The 21,999-nt window shown below is 42.0% G+C and overlaps 1 protein-coding gene across 12 annotated transcripts in view; it reads right to left on the minus strand.

Annotated features, from left to right (window-relative positions):
• Positions 1–3,609: 3,609 nt before the first annotated feature.
• Positions 3,610–21,999, minus strand: part of pnpla6 (patatin-like phospholipase domain containing 6) — a 51,250-nt gene continuing 32,860 nt past the window's right edge. For 8 of the 12 annotated variants that reach the window (XM_084080290.1, XM_084080299.1, XM_084080295.1 and 5 more), the window contains 12 exons: positions 21,706–21,888; positions 20,000–20,118; positions 19,090–19,246; positions 18,806–18,922; positions 18,379–18,448; positions 11,638–11,754; positions 9,653–9,801; positions 8,750–8,902; positions 7,959–8,075; positions 7,517–7,604; positions 7,029–7,174; positions 3,610–6,792 (listed from right to left, as the gene is read on the minus strand). In XM_084080290.1, coding sequence (XP_083936416.1) covers positions 6,721–6,792; positions 7,029–7,174; positions 7,517–7,604; positions 7,959–8,075; positions 8,750–8,902; positions 9,653–9,801; positions 11,638–11,754; positions 18,379–18,448; positions 18,806–18,922; positions 19,090–19,246; positions 20,000–20,118; positions 21,706–21,888 — 1,488 coding nt within the window. In that variant the 3' untranslated portion in view covers positions 3,610–6,720. Of the gene's footprint in view, positions 6,793–7,028; positions 7,175–7,516; positions 7,605–7,958; positions 8,076–8,749; positions 8,903–9,652; positions 9,802–11,637; positions 11,755–14,851; positions 14,969–18,378; positions 18,449–18,805; positions 18,923–19,089; positions 19,247–19,999; positions 20,119–21,705; positions 21,889–21,999 lie in introns of all 12 variants that reach the window. The other 4 variants (XM_084080291.1, XM_084080300.1, XM_084080296.1 and 1 more) reach the window with 1 other exon arrangement.

The following is a 21,999-nucleotide window of genomic DNA, read 5'->3' on the forward strand; positions in this document are numbered from 1 at the left end:
TACAAAAATAGCTTCAACCTGGTGTCCCTTTTTTAGGCATTTCAAGGTTTCTGGCACCTGGGGACGTTTCTATTGTGGTCCTATGTATGAGTCTCAACTGTTTTGGAAATACATAAATACACACATATTGTATTAGATATTTTTCCGTTTAAAACATTGTAGCTCACCACAGGGCTTGGGCTTCTGTGCAACAGTTGACACCAGCGCCAGGCTGACGCAGGCCAGGAGACTTAGGAGGTTCATGATGAAAGAGTGGAGTCTTCCAGGGAGAGGATCTGAGAGTTACACACACCTCCCTATATACCTGCTAATGCACATGTGGCCACACTCACACGGTAGTCTGGACTCCCATCCGGTGAATATGACCCTAAATGGAAAGGTTGAAATGGCTTTCCTGATAAGGTTATGCAATGGATCAAGATAACCAGAGTAACACTGAAAATCTGCTTTTTTTCAATAACGTGTGAGTGAGAAGGATCTGCTCCCTGAACTGTCAGGTTTTTGAACAGTTCATTACTATTGTTTGGTTTAATATTCTCCACACGCCTCTGTTGTAACTTGCTACTAAAAATAAACTAATTTCAAACAGTTTTCCCTTTTGAGAAACTGGATTATTTTGTCACCGTCTTAATTAGGATTCAAATGATCCTATATCTTTAACATTGTATGGCTGTCTGTACATCTTAAACAACCTCAGCAAAACACAGGGCTTTGAAAGCTGAATATAATGGTTTCTTGTTTTTTCTCTCACACACCCCATCACTTACAGTATATAAAAGTATAATCTTGTATTGCGGGTTTTTATGACAATGAAATTATGTCATTTGACATTAATATTATCATTTATTTAAATAATGTGCTTTTGTAGCTACCTGTAGCATACATATTTGCCTGGCGAAAACTTCTGGGAACTCAGATTAGATATCCGCTAGACTTTCCAGCCCCATGGTTATCTGATGGCTGCAAAAGAAAAAAAGGATCTGTTGTCTTACTCATCTTAGGCATTTAAAATTAAAGTATAAAACAGATATCATGTAGAGAACATAGCTTAAGCGATGCGACGCGTTGTGAGCTTGTAGATCGGCTATTTTCAAATAGCCTAGGTATGTATGTTTTATAATATAATAATTAATATCTGCAAAGTAACGATATAGTAACTAAAGTTTTCAAATAATTGTTGTGGAGTAAAAGTACAATATTTGCCTCTGAGATGTAATGGAGTAAAAGTAAAAGTATATTTTGACTCCAGTAAAAGTACCTCAAAAGTGCAGTACTCAAAAGTACAGTACTTGATTAAATGTACTTAGTTACTTTACACCACTGCTACTGTCACAATTAGGGGGGCCAATAGAGGGGTGCCGTGTTGATGGGAGGATATTACTTTTTCACTTTCTCCACCCACCTCCTCTAGCCCACATTGGGGGTGCAGTCTTTGAACTGCAGCTTGCCTGCATGAAAAACTAAAAACAAACAAACAAAAAAACAATTCCACCTGTCCAATTCTCAGCCAGATCTTTGCTTTATGCACAGCCTCTCTGGGAGCTGGCCAGTTGTCATCCATGCAGTAGGTTTAGATTTAACCTGCAGCTGCTCCACTTCACGTTGGACCGAACGATGCTCCTTAGGTGCGATTTAATAACAATACTAGCCATGGCCTATTGTGAGTTATTGCTTAATTAACTGTTAGAACACAAATAAAAACAGAAAAAATAACAAAATGAATGCTCTAACAGTATATCACAAAACTAATCAACATGCAGTAGGCTACATTGTCAGTATCATGGTTAGTACCATGTCAGTATCATGGTTAGTACCATGGTCAGTATCATGGTCAGCATTATGGTCAGTATCATGGTCAGTCATGGTCAGTATTGTTGTCAGTATCATGGTTAGGATCATTGTCAGTATCATGGTTATCATGGTCAGTATCATGTCGGTATCATGTCAGTATCATAATTTATGTTCTCTACATGTCTTATCTGTTTTATACTTTAATTTTAAATGCCTAAGATGAGTAACACAACAGATCCTTTTTGTCTCCGCCAGGCCGAAAGGCATGGCGAGAGAGTATGTTTTCCACCCCGTCCGTCCGTCCGTGTGTGTGTGTGTGTCCGTGTCTGTCTGTCCGTCCGTCCGTCCTGTCTGTGTGTTACCAGCTAATCTCTGGCACCGTTGGCCCGTTCGCTCCCAAACTGTGCACACACACTCCCTGGATGCCAATTCAGAACCTCTGCCGCAATTTTTTCACATGGGCCTGTTATAGCGCCACCAGGAGGCCGATTTGTGCAAAACACATTTTTTTTATCAGAAAAATCACATACAGATTTTATCCAAACGTCATGCAAATCGGTACACAGTATCTCTATAGTCATGTGACCAACAAGGATCTGTCCGCTTTCCCATATTCCATCCTCATTGCCTATGGTTGGCTTCCAAAGATTGCAGGATTGGTCCGTTTTGAACAAAAAACCTCAAACTATGCACGCAGCTTGCGATTTCCGTGGAATTTCACACGCACATTCCCACTAGGCCGAGGAAGAAATGCCTGCTTTTTACATTGGCCTGTTATAGCGCCACCAGCAGGTCTAATTTAGCAAAACACATTTTTGGAACAAAATGCCTCAAATCATGAATGCAGTGTCTGATTGCCGTGAAAGACCTAAGAATAAATGGCACCCTTTTCACATAAGTCTATTATAGCGCCACCAGAAGGCCAGAATAACGTACCTGACCTGGCGGAGACCTGTGCTCCGAGGAGCACTTTTTCTAGTTTTTCTTTTGCAGCCATCAGATAACCATGGGGCTGGAGAGTCTAGTGGGTATCCGATCTGGGGATAATTAGACAAACACCACCATCTGGTGGACAACTGCAAGATGTGCAAATACAAATCTGTCCTCAACTAACTTTGTACTGCATACATATATTTTAAATAAACCTTTTTACACCAAATTCAAAGGGTGAGTCGAGGCCGAGAGTAGATGCTATTACAACCGTCTTTGTGCATCACCTTGTGGCAAAAAAAAAAACACCACCACGATGCCCATGAGGGGCACAGTGGTTTGGGAGATGGATGCACTTGCATCCAGGCTATGGTGGAATCCGGGGAAGGTAAACATGTATTTCACACACAGAAATGTTTTACCCCTTCTTTTTTACTTTGTATTGTAATGATTTGTTAAAGGATGTAACATTATACAGTTCATGAAGAATAACTATTATTTGCTTTAATCATACAGTTTTAAGAGGGTGGGTTCCTATTTGCCAAAGTACTGCTAGCCTATCCCTTGCATACAATAAGTCATAATGTAAGCAATCATTTTGTGTTATTCTTAGTAACAAGCATTATAAAACCGACTTTTAAAATATAAAATAAAATGGCAAAAGGTGACCTTTGCTTTATATTGTAAAGTTGAAAAAACAGTGCAAGTGGAGAAGACCATGACAATATAATTTTAGTTACTGCAAACATTGTCCGTTCTGGGAGACTTTAAACAACTAGAGGTTCGGGCCGCTACGCAGCCCTCTCACCACGTCGCACCGCCGATCTGACTGATGTGCCCATATATGGAGATCTCTGTATTTGTCTAACAAAAAAATAAAAATAATCATGACACACATTATAATTTATATTTATTATTCAGTATGCATGTTAAATTGCTAGTTTTCTGAAGTCTGAAGTTGAACATTACATCTTGTGTCATCATTGGCATCGCAAGGCGGACACTAAATAAACCAAAACATCCCATTATTCAAGCAAGGAATTATTTTAAATACTCTTTTCAGTGCAAAATAGCTAAAGCAAGGCTAATTAATAGAAGAATGATTCCAGTTCGTCACTTATATTCAAATTGTCACTTGGATCTTTCCCCCCCAGTGTTAAAAAAAAGTAGCCATCTTTAAAAAAAGGCAGTAGTTACATCAATAAATAAAAAAACAAAAAGTAAAACTGGCAACCATCCAAACCAGGTGAATGGATTTTAGGAGGGAACACAACTGTAGGTTCCCTTGATGTGCAGCAAATAATCAACAAATAACTCAACAAATCAACAAATATACATATGCTAGTATTAACATTGTGTTATGATACTGTAGTTATGTTAAGAATTCTACACAAGTTCTATGTCGCCACCGTCAGGAAGAAACCTTGTATCGCAATATATAACCCGCTAACCCCATCTTCTTATGTTTTTTCTGACTTTGTCGTGTGACTGTGCTCGCACAAATGTAGCGAAGAAAATAGCTGATATACAAGTTTACAACACTGCACTTGTTGCCAATCTGCGTCTGAGCTCCCAAGTTTCACACAATGGAAGACTTTTGGGCTTTACAATCACATTCAGACATCAAGGAATTTGATGTCTGGCTGCGACTGCTCTCTGTTTAAGAATGGGGTCGAGCCAAGGTTGATTTTCCATTTCCTGAATAAATAACTGTTTTGAACATACAAGGTTTTTCCGACCAAGACAATATCAATAGAAGGTTCCATGAAAATAACTGTGCCCACTTGAAGTCACGTACACAAGGTTCCTACATATTGCTCAGAATGTGATACCTTTTCCTTAATGTATTAACCAGTTTGGGAAAGTTTACAGAATGCTGATGGCGGCTGGACCCAATGACTATCAACAAGGTAATTATTACCTAACTGAAGATAATTGGACCAACACTCCACCACAACATAAACCCTAGTTTGTGAAATTACAATGGGCATGATGATACTACATGAAGTGTGCAGTATTTGTGGATGTAGAAAATCTGACATTTTTCAATATCCATCCATTTGAAAACCTGGAATTTGTAAGTAATTTTGTGTATACTTTTCCCATTATTCCAGACCAGTGTAGGGTTCCCAGAGTAGCCTACATTGTGCCTCCATGCAAGAATTATATCGTCACTTGTCGTACAAGAGTGACGAGCAAAAGTAACAGTTCTGGACATGAGAGGTTTCGACCCGACAGCGACGATATCGTCTCTTCAGGATTCAAATTCAAAAATAGCAAAAGTTGCGGCTCTACAAGCTCGAAAAGCGGTGCGAGGAGCTTGCAGATTTGTGTGACGCTGTAGGATGATCAAATAGAGCATTCATTTTCTAAAATAAAAAACACAAAAAGTTAGAATATGGAGATAAGAGGTTTCTGACCGACGATGTGACGATGTACTGTTATTAGATTGAGATATTACTGTGATAACACAGTAAAAAAAGAAAAAAGAAAAAAAGCACCCCAAAGGAGTGGTGACCATAATAGGTCCAATCCAATGGTGTTTCTGCAGTGGTCCAATCCGGTGGTGACTCATTGTTTAACGTGTGTGGCTCAAACTCAGGTTGAAAAGGCATCATCGTCATCTGCTTGGATCTCAAGCAGAAAATAATAATAAAAAAAAAAAAGTTGAAACAAGACGTTCACAAACTTTCACAAGCCCACACTCAGTCAATCATCAAATATTCCATCTAGCTCTTCCCTACTGTTCTTTACCTAAGCTCACCTTCCTTTGTCTGTTCAAAACGTATCTACCCGCATCTAAGTCACTCTACAGTACATGGATTTAGAAATCCAATCAAAAATAACTGTCACATTTCCCATCTTTTTTCCTTCCGTTTTCATTCTGCCTTTCAACCTCTTGCCATTTCCTCTACACCTAAGCCAACTCTCATCTATTCTCTTTTCTTTTAATGTTCCATTCATCCCGTTGGATTCAATCATACTGCAAAATCTACTCAAAACCCCATATCTTTCCCTACATAACTGCCTACTTCAGTTCAAACCCAACTCATAAACATGGTCTTTGCCTGCCTGCCACAATTTCTAAACACCTTCTTTTTAACCACTTCCAAACTGGCGTCACTATTTTGGGCAAGTTATTACAGGTGAAACGTTTCAAAATCATTCAATTTCTTTTGGAAATGGCAGCTCTACAAGCTCACTCCGTGCCATCTAAACAATTTCTAGTTCTCATGAATGCTAAATATCCATCTCTTGCCACGCACACACACACAGTCGCTCACGCACGAAACACATGGACCATGTAAAACCTTTCATTAACAACAGTTCAACACAGACATTAGACAAAACCTAGAGCCATACATACATTCAAACAGACAGACAGATCAGGACATGCAGGCTGTCTTCTGTGTTCATTGGGGGAAATGACAGATTACCAACTGACTCCGAGTCTTGAACCAAAATATCCATCTTATTTGTTTTGCGTTGATTTCTTAAAAGATTCCCTTTCATTTTTGTACACGGCTCAGGCAGAGTTTATTGGCTATGGGGTAGTCTCGTGTAGAAGTCATGAGAGCAGGAGGAGTAATAGCCAGCCTCCAAACACACGTGGTTACGTGGCGCGTTGCTCACCGAAAATAGCCGATCCACAAGCTCGCAATGACTCGCAGTACGACACGTTGTGAGCTAGTAGATCGGCTATTTTCGGTGCACGACAACCGGCGTGCAAACAAGTACAAATCAGGCGTCAGGTAACACACCTCATTGTTTTGACTATGGAAGTCAGATGGCTGAGGGTAAAGGTCAATGTACCGTATTAGTCAGGAGGAAGCCAGCTTGATGTGCGCTCAAAAAAGGTAAAGCTTCAAAAAAGGTAAAGCTTTTTGTGTTCATCATCGGAAGGATCACGGGTGATTCCTTGGAGACGAGGAGGCTTCCGGAGTCTGGCTGCAGAGGTGCCAAACCTTTTCCGTCTTACTCCTCCTCCGTCTCCCTCTGTCAGCAGTCAGAGACCTCAGAGCAGCTTTCACCCGTGGTTCTTCTCCGTTGACGCACAGACTTCTCTTCATCCTACAGGAATCACACAAGTATTAATCCTCAACTACCTTTCTTCTTAGTATCGATACAATCGATCTTTTGCATTACAAACCCATTTTCAATCGATACAAATCAAACGATACGATATGTTGCCGTTTACATATCGATGCAGTTGTATTGTTTCAATTCAAAAACAATACATACGATTAAACTACTGCATTGTTACTTATTTCCGCAGCCCTAATTAGTACGTTAGTCATGTGTGTTACCGTCTGGAAAACGCCATTGTGGCCCCATTCTACAGGGGAGTGGTCCTCGGGGTCTTCTCCATCGTCCTCCTCTTCCTCACCGTCCTCCTCCCTCACCGTGTCCATCCCGTCCTCCTCATACTCCGTCAGACAGTCGGACTCCTCGGCTGCATGGAGAGCAGAGGCGTTTAACCCATTAAAGTTAAAGATGTTCGCTTAAAATATATATATAAACATTTTCATGATTTAAAAAAAATAGCAGATCTACAAGCTCATAGCGCGGCACGAAGTGACGCACTATGAGCTTGTGGATCTTACAATTTTTGCCGAATGTTCACTTATTATGGCAGAATGTTCCTTGGGCTATTATGACATGACCACAATAGGGTTAACACTAGGGTTAAATGATTTATTGTTTCATGCAGGACGAATACATTGAGCTTTAGGGTTTGCATCTAACATGAAGGAAAGTGTGCCATAGTGAAATGAACGGTGTTCTTGTTCCTCACCTTCTGCAGTTACAAAGCTTGTGACTGGCTCTATCCTGGACACTATTTCAGCCAGGTCAGTGAAGTCAGCACTTGGACATGTACAGGTCTGAAAGAAGAAGCAAGGAAATTGGACCTTGAAAAAGAAAAACAACTTTTCTTTTGGGAATCTACAGCCACATGACCAACAATGAGTGCAACAGAAGAATCCTAGACTAAATCCTAGATCACCAACTTCAATTGCTATTTACTGATATGTGTGAGTGTGAGAGTGTGAGAGTGTGAGAGTGAGTGAGTGAGTGAGTGAGTGAGTGAGTGAGTGAGTGAGTGAGTGAGTGAGAGAGTGAGAGAGTGTGAGTGAGTGAGTGAGTGAGTGAGTGAGTGAGTGAGTGAGTGAGTGAGTGAGTGAGTGAGTGAGTGAGTGTGTGTGTGTGTGTGTGTGTGTGTGTGTGTGTGTACTTACATCATTCCTCTTGCTGTCATTATAGTCAGCTGAGCGGTGATCTTTCAGCATGTTGTCGATGATGTCACCTCGGGCCCAGCCAGTAAACAGCAGCTTACCATGCTGGAAACCCACATCCTGATAGACAAAAGGTTTAATCAAACTATCAACAAATAATGTGTTTTTTTAAATGCTGATGTTTTTTGTTTTGTTTTTATCTCTCATCGAATGCCTATGTGAGACTACTGACATTGGCTTGTGGAGTTGGCTATCTCTTTAAAAAAAAAAAAACTTTTCCAGTGGGCAGATGCTCTGGGATCAATAAACCTTTTACACTCTATTGGAAACTCAATTGTCTTTCTCCACTCCTCATGTGACCTGGAGGATTCTCTGGCGTCTTTAAACGAGGCACACATTATGAGTAGGGAGAGGCAAGTGCCCCCCACTTCCTCATGTCGTTTTTGAAGTTGTGTTCAAGCTAAAGCTGAATATTAAGATAATGTCTAAGAGTCAGGCAATCGGTCCTTTCTCAGTGTCTTTTTGTCTTATAATGAGACCAAGCCTCATATACTGTACTGCAATTACAGCAGCAATTCTCTGAAAGAGGCTAAGCCTGTGTCTGTGTGTGATGACGTCATTTCGTAGAATACACAATGATGTTACTCAAACTGACAGACCATCTTGTGTACGCCAATATTGAAATCTAAAGCTTATTCCAAGAATGCATCTGATACTAATATAGTAGAACAACCAAACGAACAACAAACGATAGCAAGCCAAAGACATGCTATCAACATCGAGATAAAACTCACATAGATCTCGTCAAACTTGCCGAAGTCCATGGTCTTGAAGCGATCAATGGGCGGTCTGATGTACTCACAATACGCACTCTTCTTCACCACCTCCAGCTGACGCACACACGACACATAGGCCAACCGAGACTGGATCTCTGCCATGTCTGGTACCTGGTCACGTCACAGAAAGTATGCATTAGTCAGTGTGTAGAAATCCCAACTTCAATATCTCAAAATCCCTGTGAGATACACACTATACACCAACATCTATACTACGCTTTGTTTTAATGACACAATGTCCCTGAGGTGATTTAATTCCGGAAAAAAAACGTTCAATAAAAACACATCCCTAGAGGAGCTTTACAAGTACCACTTATCTTTGCTCAATCTATTCTCTCATTTTGTATCCTAGGATCTATGAATATCAATACCTTTGACCCTCCAGAATTTGGGTAATCCAACAGAGAATCTGAACAGAAACACCAAACGCACCGCAGTGAAAAGATAACATGCCAGTCACGTCCTCATTGATTGGACCCACTTGTCGTGTCAGGGACGAGGAAGTGCTCGCATTTTATCACTCAACGTCCCTGCATAGTTCCTCAGTGACTGAGGATTGCATTTAGTGAGGCTCTTATTTGCCGTTTGGCCTGTGACCTCACAACCCGTCCAAGCTGCATGCCCTGCGGCAAACCTGCATCCAGTGAGTGTTGTCTAAAGACCAGATTTAGTTGTAAGACACTTATTCGTGTTGGAGACACATATTGATGTGTTGGAGATATGCAGAGCACGAAAAACGACTTAAGTTTCAAAAAGACATGAATAAAAAAACATGCTTTTTGGGGGAGAGGGTCTTTCACTTTCACGAAAGTCATACATACATACACACTGGCATATTGTGCTGTCTAGGCATAGATGTACCTTCACTTTCTCAGCCCAAGGGTTGATGCGTTTCCACAACAACCACCAACCGGACAGGGAGTCGCCATAGTTGCAGAGGTCCGTCTCATCCTGGCTGCCCACATCAATGGCGATGACTGTTTTGGCACCCATGTTTCTGGCTATGTCCGCTGTAGACGTTGAACAAGAATGCATGCACGCAAGACGCCACAACAGGAATAGTGAGAAAACCAATCATGTATTATTATAGTTGTGTGAGGGAAAAATATTTTCAGGATAATCTTGAAAATCCCAAAATACTGAGATAGACTCGCACCACAGAAACAGCCTCCGTCTCTTTTGGTGTTTTTTTTTTGCCTCACTGTTGGGACTTTGTGGCCAATTACTTATATCTAGCCTAATTTGTAAACATAGCAGTTCCTAGCCAACAGTGAGAGCAGGTGGCCACAAACTTTGTGTTCAACTTGTTGATGTCAACCACTTAATCCCTATATACAATTATTTGGAAATGCTTGCCCGTAATGACATGCCCAAAATAGGGAGGCCAGGGTTAAAGTGGTTACAATGGCACTTGGTGTGCTGGCTGTTTCGTGGTTTGGGTCTGAACCCATTCACCTCTGACACAAGAAGACATCCCACTAGCCCAAGGCTTTGATCTGAGGCCAATAGACCTTGATACATCACAACCTATTTGAGGAAAAAGCATAGTGGTAATAACAGTGGAACTCGGAAACTACAAAGTGATTTCCCTTGGCTCCTTTCTATTGGATCAATTTAGGGCCTGAAACCACTGTATTTCACAAAACTCAAGAGACTGGTTACCAGTATTGATGTCCACAAATCAAATGGGTATTCGTGACACTCAGTCAGGGCTTTGTGAAATACAGGGTTGGTTTCACAATATAAACAAGTCTACTAGACTAGTTTGTATCAAACAGTGATAGATTCAGGGGATGTTTTCATCTGCAAACCATCATGAAAGCCAGGTACGATACATTTCTAGTATCACAAACATTACTGGAACATGAAGGCCTACATTTGGTCTGATGCTTTTTCCAAATGCCTTTGGGAAGTATCAAGATGCATTTAATGGTCAGCAGAGGAGAAATGCCCCCATCCAAATGCAGTCATCCTTCCCCTGATTGCAATGGAGAAAAGAATACTGCTTTTTTTTGTTGTTGGTTATACCACAAACCACGGCATGATAAACAGTACACTTTTCCCATTTCAACCAAACGGGAAGACATCTTAAAGCAGACCAGTGTCTTGCAGGTCAAAATTACATCAAAAACAAATTCACACTTTTAATCAAGCTTTCACAGAAGCTCACATAAGTTCCAATGAGAGTTTCTCCCCCATTTTAATACTGAACCAGTAAGACACTAGGCTGCTTGATGGACCGATGGACAGAAACACCACATACCTCAATTCTGTTTTGAAAACTGGTAGACAATTGACCATATTCACATGGTGGCCAATTTGCTCTTACTTCAGACTCCCAAGGATGAAGTAAAAGCAAAATGGCCACTGTGTGAATGTGATTAATGCAATATGCAGGTTTTATATGAAGCCACCACAAATACAACACTCAACAAATGCTGCCCTTTCCCCATCTATCAAAACTGGACATTGAAGGGTCTATGGTACAATATACTAACACTTTTTCAGATTGAATTTGGTTCTATATTTAGACTGACCCATATCTTGTTCCCAAATGATCTGACAAATTAAGTGTTGAGATGGGGAAAAGGCAACACACCACTCAGTGACTACCCTTCATCACAAGCCCACTGCTAGGCTTAAATACATATGCTATACTTACCCAGCCTCTAAACATCACACACTTTTATGGAACCACTTCTAAAAGAGCATCAACCTCCCTCGCCCCTTTACCCCTCCTCTTCTTTGTGGAGGGGGGTTAAGGCTTGGTGGTGCGGGGAGGGGCTCTGTGTGTGTATGGAGGGGGGGTTGGGGTGGGATGGGGGAGGGTTACCACCTCTACTTGCCTGGCAGGTTGTTGATGTATCCACCATCCATTAGCAAGTTGCCATCTTTGGGGTCACAGAGTGGCGGCAGGTAACCCGAGAGGGTCATGCTCGCCCGTACATAGCGCCACAATGAGCCTGGCACACCAGGAAGGGAGGGAAGGAGGAGGAGGAGGAGGGATAATATCTCAATTACGTTGCCCAAACGTGTCATGGTTAGTGCCCGCGCAGACCACAGATGCCAGCTCCACGCAGCGCCATTAGAGCACCGGGAGGTACAGTAGCCTAACCTTGCGGAGGCTGGGATTGTGGTTCTGCTATCCTCCAGGCTCTGCGGTGTGTCGCTCAAAACCTCGCTACCTCGCACTAAGACCCAGAGTGACGACAATGGAGCTGCGTGCGAGGTTTTAACAAACAGGATATGGGCGACCATCGCAGAGCACCAAAGGTTCCTTTTGATTTCCAAACTATGTCCCAACATCAGGGGTTCTGCTCCATGGGACGTAGGCCAGGTAGAATTTAACGATGCCCATCTTATTGTTATCCACTCATTGCCTACTGAACTGTGTATTAAAGAGGTGATTAGATATAGAAGTTGACCTACAGTTAACCTTTGCAAACTCAAGGCAGAGAAGGAGCAGAATTCAGATGTTGTGACACCGTCTGGACATCGCTCACAGTGAACATCAGGGGGTGAACCTGGGCTGTCCTGTCCTGCCGCACAGCTCATTGTCGGCGGGGGACAGGAGCAGACCGCATGGGTTGGAAGGATAAAAAGGAGCACCACAGACTGTGCGTGGACTTTTGAGAAGTGCAGGCGGAGAAATGTGAACGCTGAAGCGGAATCCCTCTTGCGGGCCGGGTAATGGAGGAGGCTTTTGCAGGAATCACTGAACTGCCAACAGATCTGAATTTAGTCCACAAAGGGCTGACCTTTATCAAAGGGGACCTTGTATTTCAGAGCCAACAAGGCGTATAGAGGAATTAAATCGATGGTGTGTGGGGGGGTGTGTCAACAGTAAGTTCCAGAACACTTATTCCCAAAGTAAAAAATAATGAAAACGAGGAACATTACAACACGCCATCAATACAGTATTTAGGAGAGAAATACAGTATATGAATGGGCACATATTGCAGTATCGACATGCACATAAAGGCAAGCAAAGCCAGGGGAAAGGACAGGTGGTATTCACACTGTAGGAGCAAAGGTTTGATGCGTCGCATGACCAGACCTCCTCAGACGAGGCAAGGACAGGAACAAGCCATCGCTGAATCCACATCAAAGCCACCTTTTATGATCCAACAATAGAAACAAACGCATGCAGTGATGATGACCTTGTCTAATACACCCCACTGAGGCACATAAATGGCTGCGCCTTTTCTGAACTAAACGACTGACAAAGACATTCATCTGCGAGACGACTTGTTCATTGATTTCTAGCAGGCTAAGCTGGGGTTAATACCGATTTTTTCAATACTGCTTTAGAAACATTCTGGGAACGCTGGATGCCTGGGATTCAAAGGGAGATGCAAAAAAGTGAGGGGGAAGGAACTTCAAAGCTTTGTGAAAGCTTACTGAAACGAGCGTGACGTGGCACGTAGAGAACACAAGTGCTTACCAGCCACCAGCCAAGTGCAGAACATTGCAGAGGAAAACAGCATGATGCCTGATTGATGCTCCGCCGCATGACGCCGTCTCGTGCGGAAAACAGCCGACCTACGCATGCGCCCAGTGGTGGAAAGTAACTAAGTACATTTACGTAACGTACTGTACTTAAGTACAATTTTGAGGTATTTGTACTTTACTTGAGTATTTCCAATTTCCAATACTTTTACTTCTACTCCACTACATCTCAGAGGCAAATATTGTATTTTTACTCCACTACAATTATTTGAAAACTTTAGTTACTAGTTACTTTGCAGATATAAATGATTACATTATAAAACATACATTAACCACTTTAGCCCTATTTTATACCTAGGCTATTTGAAAATAGCAGATCTACAAGCTCACAACGCGTCGCGATGCGACGCGTTGTGAGCTTGTAGATCTGCTATTTTCAAACATTTTAGTACTTTTACTTTTGGTACTTTAAGTATATTTTGATACCAATACTTTTGTACTTTTACTCAAGTAAATTTTGAATTCCGGACTTTTACTTGTAACGGAGTATTTCTACATTGCAGTATTGATACTTGTACTTAAGTAAAACATTTGAGTACTTTTTCCACCACTGCGTGCACCACGCGTTGTGATCCTGTAGGTCGGCTATTTACGGCACACGACACCATCGTACGATGAAGCGCAAATCGGGCTTGAGGAGAATGGCAGCAAAACACAACAGTCACAAGGAGGACTACAATGCACCTCTCTCTCTCTGACCCATGGATACCGTATGACGCTAAACCTCTAAGCCAATCGGTGGGTGCGGGGGCTGAAGTCACATTGTGGGGGCAGGGGAAAGCCAATTCACCACTTACACCCTATATATACACTTTGTTGACCAGGGTCCGCCAGGCGGTCTGTTCTTGGCCCCCTCCTTTTTTCCCCTCCACACTGATCTCTTAGCTGAAAACAGCTGATCTACAAGCTCACAATGCATCGTGAGCTTGTAGATCTGCCATTTTCGCCGGATGTTTGCAGAATGTCCGCCTATTACGAAATTGCCCAGAATAGGGATGCTAGGGTTCGTGTGGTTAAGACCTGATAATGTGTGTGGTACAGTAAAGCCAATCGGGAGTGTAACAATATCCCTACTGATCATTGCAACACTCAATACTTTTCAATTGTTTTTTTCCTTCCAAACCATGGGTCCCCAATGTCCAACTGGTCAGGGTGGGTCGGGTTAAGGAGTGAGTGGGGAACTCACAGGTAAGGCTGGGCGATATGAACAAAATCCAAAAGATTTACCAAATACTGATATTGTGATGATATCGTGGGGATGGCTTAGTAATGCAAATACAACAGCTAGAATAGGTAAAGGCAAATAGTAGAACGTTGTCAGGTAAGTTCAGAACATTACATCACCTGTAATGCAATACGAGACAACACTTATACTATATCACGCCATTACAAAATCCAAAAAAAGAATATTTAGTCTCATATCACTATGTCGATTTAATATGGCTATATTGCCCAGCCCTACTCATGGAGAGGACGAGGAGGGTAGCCCGAGTGGTCGATTGGTGTTTTAGAGAAAGGAAGAGTTTTGGTGGGTGGGACTTGAAGTCTGACCTGGGACATTGTTAACATAGCAACCATCCACAAGCAAGTGGCCATCCTTGGGGTCGCAGAGGGGGGGTAAATAGGGGGTGTAGGAGGCGCTGGCTCTAACATAGCGCCAGACGCAGCCTGTCGGGAAATGAAGATGGAGAAGGAGGAACACATCAAACACGTGGTGGAGTTCACGTCACGGACGGGGAGAGAGAGAGAGAGAGAGAGAGAAAGAGAGAGAGAGAAAGAGAGAGAGAGAAAGAGAGAGAGAAAGACAGAGAGACAGAGAGACAGAGAGCGTGAGAGAACGCGAGAGAGCGCAAGGGAGCGAGAGAGAGAGAGAAGGCAAAGAAAGAGCGAGAAGGAGAAAGACAGCAAGGGAAGGCTGGCAAAATAGAGAAAGTGAGCAACACTGCAAAGAGCAGGACAAGGGATGGTAACAGTGGCTGAGCAAGAACACAACCCAAATGTGACAAATAAAACTCTTGCCGTCATACATTCCACCTAGCAGCCTTATTGGCTGCATAGGTTTAGTACAGTTATTGTGAAACAAGACAAAAATGTCACTAGATTTCGCCTAATTTCAAGATATCAATATAAATCCTTTTAATAATTATTTGAATACCATTCACATATTGACCTAGGATAAAAAATAAAAAAAATACAATAAAAACAAAAATGATGTAGACTATAATAACCTGTGTCTCAGATGAGAGCAGCTACTGTATGTAAAGTCTGTCTGCTATTTCATATTAAGTGTTAGGGAATTAGAATTTGCATTGTTAATGGTAGTCTCCAACAAGCCAAAGAGGTGGGGATAGAGAGAGAGAGAGAGAAAGAGAGTGAGACACCTTCATTTTTATATAATTGACCTGCAAATGTCTCCAGAGAAAAGGGTAAAAATAGGGGATCTAAGAGCAAGATTGTGTTGCTGCATAAATCAAGAGTTCTTAAGCTTTGTAGATGCCCGATTGCCTTATGTAGCAGACTTGAGTACTGCAAAAAAAAAAAAAAAACTAAATATATCTTCAAGTAGAAATACTGGGGGCCAAGCAGTGAGCACAACATGCCATAGCAACAGCATGTGTTCAAAGGCTTCTTATTCCTCCAGTGGTCAATAGGGGTGCCCTTCTACCACAGTAAGAAGTTTCTGAATAATCGGCATAAACCGATAGAGCCCTCTAGCGCCACCAATTAGTTTTCATGGTCCGATAATGGAGGATCAGGCTCTGCTTATGTCTGCTGATAAGCATACATAAGTTTTGTGGCATTTGTGAGCTATTCGCCTTTTTGTGTAATAAAAACCCATGCCCTCTACAATATTCATTGGCTCATGGAAACCTTTTCCTTAGCTGGGATTTTTGATATTATTGCATAAATTCTGTGTGTATGATTTGGGGACATTGCTCAAAGATCTAGGAGTATGTATTTAAGTGTTCTCTCTAGTGCCGCATTTGGTGTTCATGGTCCAGTAATGGAGGATCAGCCTCTGCCTATGTGTGCTGAAAAGCATAGAAATTTGAATGTGTTCCTCATGAGGGGAGGCGTGAGTAAAAGATGTCATAACTGTGGGTCAAATGGGGCATGACATATGCGTGTTCAAAATTCATGATTTTAATTGTTATAAAGCCCCCCCCCCCCGGCCAACCAGAGTAAGATTTGTTCCTTTCCCTTTTGCCATGACCCTCAACAAAGTTTCATAAAAAGCGACCGGTTATGCCTGAACTGCGAAAAATGTTGGAATAATAATTAAATTAACAATAGTGTGTCGCCACAATGCGATAAGTTGTTTCGCAATGTTCACCCGTGGCGTTTATGTGGTTCACTATTGCTATATAACTTAACAAATCTATAGAGTCAAAGCAAACGCACGTGTGGACGCATCATTACACCCAAGAAAACAAGTGACTATAAAGACAACTTAGTTAAAAGTGACTGAAGTCAAAATGACACATGGAGCAGTGTCATTCTAGCATTGCATGAAGAGAGCATGTCAGAAAAGCTACAGTACAAGAAGCAAAGGAAGTGGGGGAAAGGGGTGAACGGGGAGGTGGGGGCAGGGTGGCATTAAGGAGGAGCAAAGAGAAAAAAGCCAGGGGGGGAAGTGTTCTGGATCCTAAATGCTGACATGGACATTTGCCAGACGAGGTCTACGGAATCTGTATCTACACCAGTTATGTGGCCTACAACGTAGCCTATAGACAGACGTACAGCTCTGCAGATATATGCACATGGGGAACCGACATTAGGACAGCAACTAGATCGTGTTCGGGGGAAGTTCTTAGACATGTTGACATAAAATGGATGGTATATGATTATGAAGAATGACAGTGAATAGGCTACAGGTTTATCATGTTACTTAAATTAGATGGAATGAAGGAATGAATGAAAGACAGAAAGAATAAGAAAAAGAAAGACTAGGTTTTTTTTTTTTTTAGGAAGACATGATGGATAGGAAGAATTAATTAAGGGGGAGAAAGACAGGGCTTTGCTCCAGCAGTTAGTAAGATACATGCCAAGATGCAATCACAAGCATTTCTTGGAAAGACCCAGGCCAGTAAATCCATACCCCCCCAAATCCAGCAACTGATATGAAACTATGAAGGAATTGTAGTTTACAATGCAGCAATTGCATCTACACGAATAGTAGAAGTCAAATTCAGCACCGTTTTTGGCAAGTTGGTGGATTCCTCAAAATTTCTCTGAGAACATACTGTGCAGTGTGCATTGAATTTGGGGGTGAATGGCCTTCAATCAATTATTAGTTGATCAGAGTCATCCCAATATAGCACTATTTTAGCTAAAGTTGGGAACAGTGCATTTTATTCTATCAGTAAAACATACACATTCCAGAAACATATTGGTGACAATTCATCAGCCTACTAGCATGGTAAGGTTAAGTATTTTACTAACTTTCTACAGTACTTTCCTATTTTACTTCATAACCTAAACTTGAGAGAATACAGTCCAAACACTCTGTATTATGCATACTGTAGCCTGTTTAAAGGAGGCCTCTAGTGGCCATAGTAAGCCAACTGCATTAACATAGTTCACATGTACTATACACTATTTAAGGTATCATCCATTAGCTTTGTTTTATTGTATCTCATCTGTGCTAACTGACTTCTTCAGCATGCAAACATTAACCCACATAAAGGTCAAATTTAGTCACATGTCATTTTACTGTTACTCTGTGATAAATGCATTTACATTGAGTTCTCTTATTTTTTCAACAAAGGTAATGCCCATGCCATTTTCACACATTAGTTTGCCGTCATTCTGGACAGGTTGAGTAGCTTTTTTTTGTTTTTTTTAGCATTCAACTTAAACGCATTCAACTCAAATAATGGCCTATACATTGAAAGTCCTATGGTCCCTGTGTATACGATGCTTTATACAGCTTTGGACTGACCTGACATTAGCCTATATCTATCCTAAACTTTAAAATAAAATCAGATAAAATACATAATTGGATAAAAATAAGGTCTAACTAACAGAAGATCGTCATAGGGCAGAGAGCCAGAGTGATCAACTCTGCTGTCACTCACCATCCTGATGAACACGCATGGAGGAGGCAGTGATGTCAGTGGTCACATTGAAGTACGGCAGCCACAGGTCCTGCAAACACACACACAAGATGGGTTTCCCCCCATCCCAGTTTTGTTTGCTATAGGTATTGTTTCTTGGCTATGTCTAGTCTAGAAAGTACTTTCTAGTTAACTACGTACACTAGAAAAAACTGTCACCTTTGGTTGCATAATCTTTTTTATTTCTCTAAAGATGTGTTCACATTAGAGCGTTGGGCAAAAAAAAGCATGACACTATCTGGAAAAACGTGAAACGCTCGTCTCCATAGACTTTGCATTGAAACTTGAAGCCAGTCTTTTGCGTCACGCTGCTCAGTGTGAATGGGGCTTCAGATCTATCCATTCAGGCAGCCTGTAATGGTGTGCCATTGTTAACGTGACCACTCACCTCAGCTTGCTTGTCCTGGAACACTTTGTAGATGCTGGTGTTGAAGGCAGAGCCAGAGAACATAGAGGTGATGGGATAGGTCAGGTCCAGTACTGTTTTGAACACAGAGTTCATCGACTATGAAAGAATAACAAAGTTAAGTCTGGAAAAAATAAGGAAAATGTATAATTGTTTGCATTTCTATGGACTCAAAAAAGGTTTCATCTGCCGCAGCCAAAAATCAAATACTTTAGCAGTGCAATATTACAATCTTAGACATATTATTGAGGGACTGAATGGAGCACCTTGGACCACTCTCTGGCTCTCTGTTTAGTTCGCACGGCGCTCCTCTCCTCAGCGTACAGCGCTCCAATGAACGAGCCAATAGAGGTGCCGCCCACAATGTCTATGGGGATCCCTGCCTCCTCCATGGCCTTTATAACACCCACATGGGAGCATCCTCTGCAGGGATTAGAAGAAGAACCACGTAAAACGTTTGTGACGTACCCTAACCCCTATTTATATGAGTAAAGGCCCCAATTTATATGAGTAAAGGATTTGCCCTCTAAGACCTATCACTATTGGGGAACACAATAGCTCTTAGAGGATGAAATGCATACATGAAATGTGTCCTCTGCATTTTACCCATCGTATAACAACTAGGAGCAGTGAGAAGCCATTCGCTCTGGGAGCCGGCTCTTGGGGATAAGAGTCTTGCTCAGGGACACACATCGACACATTGCTGGCCTGGCCTGGCCTGGAATCGTACCTGGGACAACCAGGGCCTCTGGCTTCCCAGGCGGGCTCACTAACCACTCAGCTATGGCAGCCAGGTCAGCTGTCTATAACAGCGTTTGTCTGTATGTCCCTGCAAACTTTGAGCAAATATGACTGGCCACACGGCTTCAGACTGGCTTCCAAATACTGACTGCACAGGGATACCATGCCGTGATTAGACCCTTTCTTATTTATTTGTGTGATTGTGTGGGTTGGGATATTCCAATTAGAATTAAATGTATTGTGGAAGTCAGTTTATGTCACAGCCGAATGGAAAGACTTTGTTGTTGATATACAAACATATATATATTTTTTTAAATCCCAAAAGTATATTAATGACCATTTGACTGGGCATGAGGTCAATTTAAACGGCTTGCCAGGGCCATCTGTCTTCTCCATTACAGAAGTGCCATCTTAGGTACTGTAGGCCCCACTCACCTCGCTCCCCCTCCGCCCAGCACCAGGGCAATGCTGTTTCCTGTTAACACCCGGGCCAGCCGAGAGAAATCACTGTGTCTGTCTGCTGTCTTTTCAAACACCTTCTCATACACCTCCCTCTACACACAGACACACACACACACACACACACACACAAGACGTGAGAAAAAGAAAGTCATATTAAGTCATGTTTCATTACAAGCATCTCCCAAAATGTTCAAGTAATGCGTAGTGATCTTACCTGGAGTATCAAATGAAGATAAATCCAATCTAAAATTTGACCAAATACCGTCTTGCAGTCTGCTAAATGTGTCTAAAGCCTATCTGGACGGGATTATTAGTATTAATTGGGGAGGTCCGGTTATTTTCACCAGTGTACTTTGGTGATTTGATTGATGTTGATCAATGTAATAACTTGTGATTATTACAGGAGTAATAGTTACTGGGCAAATAAGATACTGTTTTCAATTAAACTTCTGCATCCGTTGTCAGTTCTAATGATGTTCTAATGATCGTCAGTAATTAGAAATACTTTGCGCAGTCTAATCTTGCAAACTAGCTCATACATTTGAAATGTGCTGAAAATGCATCTCTCCCCAAACTTGAATTATGGTGATCTCCTTAGTGCCTAGTTTTACTTTTTGGTATTTTGGCACTGCCTAATCACTTGACTCTAGGAGGCAACACTTGTCCTTAATGTGGGTTGTGTCGACAGTGGAAATGGAAGTGAGATGCCCTTTAATACTAATGTCGTCCGGTCAGGGCTTAAACCTAACCACCTAGGACCTAATAGGGCTAGGACAAACCGTGAAAAAAGATCTGCAATTAAATCCCCATTTCATAGAAAGAGAGTGAGTGTAACATTAGAATTAGCTCAAACATTCCTATGACAAACACGGAAAGCAGTGCATGACAGATTAGTGCTTGGTAGTAGTGGTGGGAAAAAACGTTCATATCAGTGAACGAACAATTTTGTTCACGTTCACGGCAATGATCCGTTCAAATGCTTCGTTCTCGATCAGTAGTGCTTCCGGTCCCGGCGGCTCGCATGGGCTACTATATGCATGCAACTGTGTGCATCTGATCCCACTGACATGTCTGCACAGAAACACAGCACTGCCATTCACAATCGTCTTTGTAATATAATAATGTGTAGAAGTAATAAATAACTATAATATAATGTAACTTTATTTGTATTAGTAAATAGTTATTTTCCACAAATGCAATATTTTATACAAAGTCAGTACACTCACATGACTATCGATTTCCAACCATGTTTTTAACTGTAGCATACTATTTATTTGCATCTTCTATATATTCAAACTAAAACGTGTTAATTGACCAGTACCTATCTGTCCTTTGTCTAGAACCATGCATATATATTCTTTTGATACTTAAATGTGGTGCCAACACTACCCGTCTTTTGTCCAGGAACAACGGTAGGCTATTATTTCAATTCAAATTAGCAATACACATGCATGTAAACTGTACCGCACAGCTGTCTGTCTGTCTGTCTGCCTCGGGAGTAACAGACCGCTCGTCCTGTGTGCGGGGAGGGGGGAGGAGGGGGCAGGAACGAAATCGTGAACGTAACAGTTTCAGGAAGTGAACATGTTTCGTTCATAAGAACTAGTTCTTATGAACGAATCGATCATGATGACCGACCCCATCACTAGTTGGTGGGTGTTTGAGCCCTGGGTTCCTACCAGCTTGCTGGGGCCGCGTCTGGAGAAGACCCTGCGGGGACACCTGAGGTGCAGGTGTCCGGAGCACCAGCTGCGCATGTTGAGCCACTCCACCGTCCTGGAGGGCCCGGGGCCGTCCTCTCTGTGCAGCAGCACCAGCTGCTTCAGAGCCCGGACCGCCGTGTTCTCCAGCATCTGTTCCAGCTAGACAGAATGGAAGAGGAGGCGCAGCAAGGAGAACAGGTGGAAGAACACACAGAGAGAGAGAAAAGGAGGTGAGAGAACGAGTCAAGTTGTGTTTCAAAATGCTGAAAT

This window comes from Gymnoscopelus microlampas (genome assembly GCF_963454915.1).
Source record: "Gymnoscopelus microlampas genome assembly, chromosome: 2".
Lineage (NCBI taxonomy): Eukaryota > Metazoa > Chordata > Actinopteri > Myctophiformes > Myctophidae > Gymnoscopelus > Gymnoscopelus microlampas.